This window comes from Oratosquilla oratoria, chromosome 42, assembly GCF_046742065.1.
Source record: "Oratosquilla oratoria isolate Oo_2021 chromosome 42, ASM4674206v1, whole genome shotgun sequence".
Classification (NCBI taxonomy): Eukaryota; Metazoa; Arthropoda; class Malacostraca; order Stomatopoda; family Squillidae; genus Oratosquilla; species Oratosquilla oratoria.
Genome location: NC_134818.1, coordinates 18,268,650 through 18,278,649, shown reverse-complemented (window position 1 = coordinate 18,278,649; position 10,000 = coordinate 18,268,650). Strand labels below are relative to the sequence as shown.

The following is a 10,000-nucleotide window of genomic DNA, read 5'->3' as shown; positions in this document are numbered from 1 at the left end:
CGCGGAAACATTAATTAGCATCAGGCTCTTATGTGAAGCTGTTCAGCATTAGGCTCTTATGTGATGCTGTTTTACTTCTTAGTGGTGTTTATTTTTTGGAGTTACCATATGCATTGAAAGAAATTACTTGTTCAGAATAGAACATTAAAGTCAAGTAAGGTATTCAGATATCTAGCGAAGATAGTTTGAACCCTTTTACCTTTCAAAGGCTTTCTCTAGCTGAATAAAATCACTTGTTGAAATATAAAATGAAAAAATAAAGTTTTTGGGGTGATCAACTTCTCTTCACCGTCTTGCATTCAAAGCCCACATATTCATCTTCGTATTCCTTTTCCCATTTTGAATTTGACTACTACCAATATCTTTTTATCCTTCACCTTTCACCCTCTGAGCATTAGGGGCCCTGTAATAGCCTCCTATATATCACAATCGGTAATTAATCTTCCACGATGGCGGTTTTCTTTTTCCTCTCCTAAAAGAGAGGCAAGGCTATTTCGTTCGACGCTGGAATCGGTGTGTGTGTGTGCGTGTGTGTGTGTGTGTGTGTGTGTGTGTGTGTGTGTGTGTGTGTGTGTGTGTGTGTGTGTGTGTGTGTGTGTGTGTGTATCTGCGTGTGTGTATATGTATGTGTATGTTTGTGTACGTGTGTTTGTGTGTGTGTGCGCGACAGCGCGTGCGTGTACGTTCGTGCGTGCGTGTGCATGTGTGCGCGATTTTATGTGCACGTGTGTGTATGTGTGTGTGTGTGTATCTATAAGCTAACTCGTTATTTTCATCTACTTGACTGAATTTAGAGCACAAGCAGTGTTATCCAAAAATTTTTAGACGAGAATTTTGTTACGAGGAATATACTTCACAAATTTTTCAGAAATCAGTGGAAGAGACAAAACAATAAATATAAAATCAGCTATGTAGAGTTTGGTATTAAAAAAGGGGAGGAAATAACAAAGGAGTAAATAGATACTTGAGTATTCCTTGATAAGAGCTAGAACCAAAGAATAACTTCTCTTTCTTGTGTAGAACCAGATGTATCGGTAAACTCGACCAATATATCTTTTGAAAAAAAAAACTTGTAAAGACATCGATCAGAATATGAAATGAGGAATTATACTACTGTAAGGATCTCGTAGCAACAAATACTGACGAGCAAATTGATGTACTTTCTAGTGATACGTATTTATAGAATATACAACTGCGTCTCATCAAATATGCTCCCTGTAACAAGATTAGTGCGATTTCTTCCAATCTGGTTTAATTTTACTTCAAAACGAGAATAACGATTCGAAAGACATCTTCGTTTCATTAAAAATATAAATATACCATGGGACAGTGGGTCGAGAGAGAGAAGGGAAATTTCATTCATATACATTTTCTGACATCCAAAACGCCTCCACATCTTAACAAGAGAGCTCACGCAAATTTATACAAGAGGAGGCTACCACAGACCCAATTTTTACCGACAAAGATGATATTGCTAATGCTCTTCCATCTATATTTAGACTCGTATTTATTCTATCTCCTTCGAGAAGACTTTATTCAGCCAGAGAAACGTCCTGTGAACATCAAAGGATCGATATAGTTTTCATCAATTCTTCACTGTTTATATTCGACTCTTGTAATCCATCAGGCTGCCATCATATCATCCCTGTTTTGACTCCACAGAAGTCAAAAGGTTATTTTATCTTATTTTTAAAATTAAATACAGATATCTCCTATATACTATCAATGCCATTATCACATAGAATATGTCAAAGAAAAAGTCTTCAAATAGTCCAGTCATCATTATCAATGTGAGGAGTTTGTTATGTTTTAAATGCACAATTTTTTTATTTTCATTCTTGACCCTAGCTAGGTCATTGAACTCGCTTCAGTCCAGCTTTGCAGTTCTTCTGTAAAGACGATTTATTTACGTTCATATTTCTATATCAATGCATCTCTCTTTCTATCAACCTCCGTACCTATTTATCCATCCATCAGTCTATCTCTCTATCTATATATATCTATCTATCTATATCTATATCTATCTATCTATCTATCTATCTATATCTATATCTATCTATCTATCTATCTATATATATATATATATATATATATATATATATATATATGTGTGTGTGTGTGTGTATGTATACGTATATCTATTAGTATATGTGCATGTGTATATATATGTGTGTGTGTATGTATATATGTATATGTACTTGTATACATGTGTATGCAATTGTATGTATGTATGCATGTATGTATGTATGCATGTATGTATGTATATGTGCATATACGTATGTGTGCATGTATGTATGTACGTATGCATGTATGTATGCATGTATGCAGAAATAAATGTATATACATATATATATATATGTGTATGCATATGCATGTATATATGTATGCATGTAAGTATGTGTGCATGTATGTATGTATGCATGTATGTATGCGTGCATATATGGATGTATGTATGCATGTATGTACGTATGCATGTATGTACGTATGCATGTATGTACGTATGTACGTATGTATGCAAAAATAAATGTATATATATCTGTGTATGCATGTGCACGTATGTATATATATATATATATATATATATATATAATATATATAATATATATATGTGTGTGTATGCATGTGCATGTATGTATGTATGTATATGTATATGTATGTATGTGTATGTATGTTTATGTATATATATATGTATGCATGTGTATGTATTCATCTAACTTTTTATCTATTTATCTATCTTTCCATCTATATCTAATCGTCTATCTATCCATTTATCTATTTACCTATATATGTAGATATGCTACTTAGCAGTCTTCTCTTCATAGTCAGCATCTTATTCTCAGTGATTTTCATGTAATACATATGTTTTTTTCGTGTGTATTTGTGATCTTATTCGCACATGTATTTTGAACTGAGATAACTGTCTGAAATTGCCTGTCACAATGAAAATGATCATTTTGTTTTTATGAAATACAAACACGGTATCCGGAATTAGTTTCCATGAGGACATACAATTGTAATTACAATCGTTTCAATTTGGTTTCTGTTTTGGAATATTTCATCTCAGGCTGCTTGTGCTTTTGAAATTCAGTACAGTGGGACTATAGTCATTCTATTGGAACCAACCTATACAGATGGTTTCCGTGGCTGTCTTCGCCGTCTTGTTTGTGTAAGAACGCAAGATCACCTTGGTGGTCTTGAACAACTGTCAGAGGAATCCAGCATGTCTCCTTTACATGCTCATCCTCTTTCGCCATTACTCATATCAGGTACTAAAATATACATCCTTTTGGAACATGACACGCATCTGACACGGTTACTAGATTATCTCAACTAGTCTCAGGAAAAAAAGTAGAAAGAAAAAAATATACGGTCACTATCGTCCGGGCTCCACATCCTTTAGTTTAGAAAGGGGGCCATGAAAATTATTTTTATATTGAGGAGGGGGGGGGGAGGAAGGGTTATTGGAGAAAACTTCCCCTTAATAGCGGTTCTCTTTTTCTTTGGAGTTCGATGGGACGATGAGGGGCACGGCTTCTTGGGCGGTTTCCTTCGACGCCGAAGGCTTTGGGTCCTCCCAGTCGGTGCCACCCTCACTCGGAGTCTTCCCTGGTTGTCTGACATCTTCGGACTCATCGTCAGAGACACCTGAAAAAAAAAAAAAACGTGAGTGCTTATGTACTTGATATAGCTCCAACAAGGAATATGTTGTAGTAATAAAGGCTCCGTCCTTACACGGTATTTCTTTTAATAACGTTTATGGTCAGGGTCAAATGACCTATTCCTGTAGTCTGGTGAGTAAATGATGTACAAAAAACTGGTATCATATGCACACTTGTAGTCATGGTATTCTTTTTTTAAACTGAATATTAAATATATGAATATATATGCGAGGTTTGTAAAAGACTTGTGCACGTTGTACATCGACCTTCCACGGCTCCCAAGAACGGATCGAGTTCTATCGGCACAAACACGGGTTCTCAGTAAGGGGGGACTACATTAAATTTTCCGTAAGGTGGAATCTCTTAACCCTCCCTGAGTGGGGAGAGGCTCCTGACGTTAAATGGAATCGATTATCATTAAGGCAAAAGAAAGAACCTCTTATCTGAAGTAGAAAAGACCTTTAATAAGACAGGAAATTATATTTTTTTAGCTTGGCAAGAAGAAAGAACAGAAAACGTTACTTTGTCAAAACATGAAGGAAAGACTTGTCATCAGGATACGAAGAAAGAAAATATTCATCGTGGCCATGGGATTATTTTTTTTTCAGAAAAAGGAAGTACTATTGTGGCTAAGAGGAAAACCTTTATAAGAACAAAAAAAATTAAATTAATTTTATCAGGACAAGAGGAAATTTTCATCATCATGCAAAAAAGTAAGATATTTGTAGAAAAAAGTGGATGCTTAGTGGCCAGGAAATAGCAAATGCCTTATACATATACATGTGCACACCCACACATATGTGTATATATATGTATATATATATATATATATATATATATATATATATATATACACACGAGGAATGATGGAAGAATTTGACTGCCTTAACGTTTCGACCCATACGGTCTTGATCACAAAGCTTAACAATTAAGTACAACATGGACATTTTATACACAGTCATGTCATCTCACAGGGTGCGTAGGAAAGGTCGTCGTGCTCAGAACATTTCTCCGTTTGTTTTCTTCGACTACCAATAAACTTGTAGCTCTTGCCAAGCATATAATACTTTCTCTATGGTCGATGTTATTATTAGCATTAATATAAGCTGCTTCTATTGTTTTTCTTAATTTCTTCGTTCAACCTTTATCTAATACAATTGTATTGTCCCAGTCCGGAAGGTGGTCATATGTCTTACTATAGAATTAGAAAGCCTGTGGGTTCTTACATCATTTTGTGTTTGTATAACCTTTTTTCTAATCCACGACCTGTTTCCCCAAAATATGAAGAATTTTTACAAGGTATTTTGTATACATTACTATTATAATTGGTATGGTTATTATAATTACACGTAACCAAATGTCCCACTTTGCTACCTGATGTTCTAGCTATCTTAGTGGCTGCTTTTAAGAGAATTTTGTCTAGGGTTGAATTAATGTTGGAATTTGGGACTGTGATGTATCGTGTTTCTTTGTTGCAATTATTAATATATTTTTTCTTCTTATTTATTTCCTCAGCTTTTTTTTTATCGGAACAAAGTGGGTAATCCAGAATTAGTGATGAACCCTTCACACAGACAACTTTCAAACACGGAAATTCAAGCACTCTCGTTAGTTATGAAATTCGATGTTGGAATTCACAAAAAGAAATTTAGTGAATACTTAAACAAAAACTATATATGGTCAATGGAAGATGTAGACAAGGAATTCATTCATGGTATAACCACATGTTATCAAGCGCTAGGAAATATTAACAAGTGCGTAATTACTAGGAGATTTCTTAAAGCTTTGATTTAAATAAGTAAAGACAAAAACATTATACTGTAGTTACTAGTGCAGATAAAGGCGGTAGCATAGTAGTGATGAACCAGCAAGATTACAATAACAAAATGTTAAATTTACTCAGTGACGGTGAAATTTATGAAGAAAAATATGTAAATGGTGCTCTAAAAGCTGTAGAGCGAGTGGTAAACAATTTAAATGATGAAGATTTACCTATCCCCAAAACAGATTACCTTGAACTAATTTCTCTTTGTGTAGGTTTCGGTGCTTTTACTTTTAATGATGTTGAATATAGACAACATTCTGGCTTAGCCATGGGTAGTCCCCTCTCTGCTGTGTTAGCTAACTTATATATGGAAATGCTTGAAACTGAAAATTATATATCAATAATGGGTAGAAACAGCATTTGGTTAAGATATGTTGATGACATTATTGTTATTGTACCCACAGAAACTAACATTATTTACGGCAGAAGTAGAGAACAACGGGAAATTACCATTTTCAGACACTGTCATACACAGAACAAACAACAATGTAAAGTTTTCGGTATACCGCAAACCCACAAATAAAGAAGACTACATACGTTTTTTAATTGGGACACAATATTAGGACTAAAACAGGTATAATAATTGTCTTTCCTCAGGGTTTTTCGCATCTGTAGTGAAGAATTTCTGGAAGATGAACTAGATCACATCACAAAAACCTTCAACAAACTAAGATATCCCAAAGGTCTCCTACTTAAAAAAAGAAAGCTAAGGAAATAAATAAGAAGAGTAAAGATATCAGTAATTGCAACAAAGAAACATGATATATCACAGTCCCAAATTCCAACATTAATTCAACCCTAGACAAAGTCCTCTTAAAAGTAGGTATTAAGATAGCTAGAACATTAGGTAGCACAGTGGGACATTTGGTTACGCGTAATTATAATAACCATACCAATGAAAATAGTATTGTATACAAAATACCTTGTAAAAATTCTTCATATTTTGGGGAAACAGGTCGTGGATTAGAAAAAAGGTTATACGAACACAAAAATGATGTAAGAACCCACAGGCTTTCTAATTCTATAGTAAGACACATAGATACACATAACCACCTTCCGGACTGGGATAATACAATTGTAATAAAGGTTCAACGAAGAAATTAAGACAATAGAAGCAGCTTATATTAATGCTAATAATACCATCAACCATAGAGAAGGTTTTATATGCTTTGGCAAGAGCTACAAGTTTATTGGTAGTCGAAGAAAACAGACAAATGTTCTGAGCACGACGACATTTCCTACGCACCCTGTGAGATGATATGACTGTGTATAAAATGTCCATGTTGTACTTAATTGTTAAGCTTTGTGATCAAGACCGTATGGGTCGAAACGTTAAGGCAGTCAAATTCTTCCATTATTCCTCGTATACTTCCTCCGCCTTCAGTTACATTTGTCAGTTTAAATCAACACACACACACACACACACACACACACACACACACACACACACACACACACACACACACACACACACACACACACACACACACACACACACACACACACACACATATATATATATATATATATATATATATGTATATGTATATTGGACTCGCGTGCATATGTGTATATGACTGTGTTTTTCTTTTGCATGCGCTTTTGCGTCTGTGTGCATTTGCGTGCGTATGTCTGTGTGCGTTTGCGTGCGCTTGCGTATGTGTTTTTTGTGCGCGTATGTGTGTGTTTTTTGTGTGTGTGCACGTGTATGTGTACATGTGTTCTTGTGTGCTTATCAATATTTTTTCTAAATATAGAATTATCAGTCAAACCTTTGCTGATCTGTGACCAACCAGACTCAGTGAACTGATGAGAAAGGCCATTAGAATTATGCAGGAGATTACGAGGAGGAAATTTATGGACGTTTTATTCTTCCTATAGCAATAAATTCAGGCTAGCATGTAACACAAACAAGATAAACATGCGAATATCGACTTCTTCCTCCAGGAGATAAGATCACCTTCTCTTGTTTTTGTTTCATGGGCTACCTTGGGCAGAACCCTCTTTTTTATGGGGTAACCCTCTTTCTTATGGGGTCCTGTTCTTCTAAACCTCCTTTTCCTTCTCATCTCCTCTCCTCCTCCTCCTCCTCTTCCTTCTCCTCCCCTCTCCTCCTCCTCCTTCACCTCCTCCTCCTCCTCCTCCTTCACTTTCTCCTCCTCCTCCTCCTTCTACTCCTCTCCCACCTCCCATAAGAAAAGAAAACTCAATTTGTTGGTTTCCTGTTCCACCAAAAAATGGTCGTCTGTTTTGAGCCTGGATTCCTTGTTACCGAGAAAATTATTTGTTGTTAAATGGAGCGCCCGCAAATATTACGGTTGGATGATGGATTTCCTAATCTAAGAATCTTGAGCTTATGATCCCAATCATAGGGAATTTGATCATCATTATATTTTATCAAAGAAAAAAGAAATAATATACAAGAAAAAATATCAAAAGCAGGAAAGAAAAAGGAATAAAAAAAGGAAGAATGAAAAGGAAAAAGAAAAAGTAAATAAGAGGAAAATTTTGGTTAATGATAAAGAAAAAAACAAAAAGAGAAAAAGGAAACTGTGTTTACCCCTCTCCTTTTTGTTCGCTCACCCAATCTCGCATTGCATGGTCGAGTAATTTCCTTCATGTCCGACGGAACCCAAATGTCAAGGAGCCTCATGTCATTTGTCCAGTCCTATCAGTGGTCATTAGGACCCCAAATCTCGTAGGAATGTTTGTACACAAGATAGAAAAAAAAAGTCCCAAGTTTCGTAGGAACGTATGCATATAAGATAGAAATAATCCGTACACAATATGTACGAATCATTTTGACATAAATGAACTAAAGGAAGTAGAACAAGAGTGACCAACTTATCACTTGTTCAGTACAAAAATACCAATAACTTGTTATCTTTGTAAGTTAAGAGAATAGAGATTAACCCTTTGGGTAGTCGAATAATATATTGAATTATCGTTATCACAGATAAATATTTTTCTAGTTTGTTCCTATTTGGTTCTGACGGTCGTCATTAACTTCTAAATTAACTTTTATTGATTATTGTCCACTTTACTATAATATTCTTTAACTCTGCCTGGTAGTTTATCAGTCCTGTACGATGAAATATATACGATCGATTATTAACCATGTACGAGTATGGTAGTTTATCAAACATACACGACACTTTAACATATCTGTACGAAAGTCTATCCTCTGCGCTACCTAAAGTCATCCTCCTCAAACCATAACAAAATCTACAATGTTGACAATCTCTTTCTTCTAGATGTTACAACATTTTATAAATGACACGGTTCCTTGGTGACAATTAGGCTTTTCTAGATTACAAAATCATGTTTTATGAAGTAAATATTTTAGACTTTGATGACACCCCCATGGATCACAGTCACGTAGTATTCCCTTATGAATTTGAGGATCATATTCTCTCAGAAAAGACCGCTAATCACTTTAAACTACTATTCCACCTGTTATCATTCTTAACTATTTCATTTATCTCTTCTGTGACCTCACATCTTCAGTATGATATTGTCCCCGAGGATAGAAGATTTAGATATTTTGACAAAATGGAAATTCGCATTTTACATAACACCCTTTAGTAACGAGTTCTACTAAAGGAAATCTTCAAGCTTTAGACAGAACAAGATGAACAAAACTACTTATTTTAACACAGGGCTAGGCAATTATATCCTGAGTTAGGAATTTTGTGTGCTGACTCAGTTTGAGTTTGCTAATTTTTTTCGTTTATTCATTTTTCCTGCATCCGACCTCATTACAAACCGAAGTATATCCTCTTAGGATGCTCTCCTATTGTAAATCTGTTGAAAAATGTTTTATTCGACAAATATTTTACCAAGGGAAAGGCTGAGGGTGGATGAAAGAAAGGGAGGGGGAAGGAGGAAGGGAAGGGAGGAGAAGTAGAAGGAAGAAGGAAAGGGAGGGGGGAAGGGAAGAAGGTGGCTCGATTTCTACGCGGTGATCAATGAAAATTGTGGCTTATTTCTCTTATGAAGGTGTTCTTCATTATCTCTTGTAATTTCAAGAGAGATTTCGACTCTCCTTTGTCTCGGGTACACATTTCAGCCTTCATATTGAATATATATATTTTTTCATTTTTGGCAGTTACAGTCAGAAAAAACACCGCCAGTGAATTCGGAGCTTTTATTAGTGCGACGTTCTGCTTCTTACAACTTTATAAGATACATGATAAAGCTGTAAAAAGCAAAACGTTGTATTCATAAATGCTCCGTCCTCATAGGATACTTTTTTTCTTGTCCATATAAGCATCAAGTTTTTAGGTAGGGTATATATTTGGTTGCTTACTAAGTCTAAATTCCACTTTTAGCATAAATTCTATTATCACAATTGAAACACATTAGTTAGAGTAGGGATAAAAACAATATTAAAAACAACTCAAATACGGGAGAATAAAAAGTGAAATAAATAAAAAGAAGAAAAGGAAATAGGACGGAAACCCTGAGAACACTTACAGAAATTATAAACATAGAATAATGATCACAACATATTACA

At 35.0% G+C, this 10,000-nt stretch overlaps 1 protein-coding gene across 2 annotated transcripts in view; it reads right to left on the bottom strand.

The window, feature by feature from the left end:
* Positions 1-2,657: 2,657 nt before the first annotated feature.
* The window catches only part of LOC143021735 (uncharacterized), a 679,768-nt gene continuing 672,425 nt past the window's right edge, over positions 2,658-10,000 (bottom strand). For both annotated transcript variants that reach the window (XM_076179421.1, XM_076179422.1), the window contains exon 10: positions 2,658-3,645. In XM_076179421.1, the coding sequence (XP_076035536.1) occupies positions 3,479-3,645 (167 nt within the window). In that variant the 3' untranslated portion in view covers positions 2,658-3,478. The remainder of the gene's footprint in view (positions 3,646-10,000) is intronic.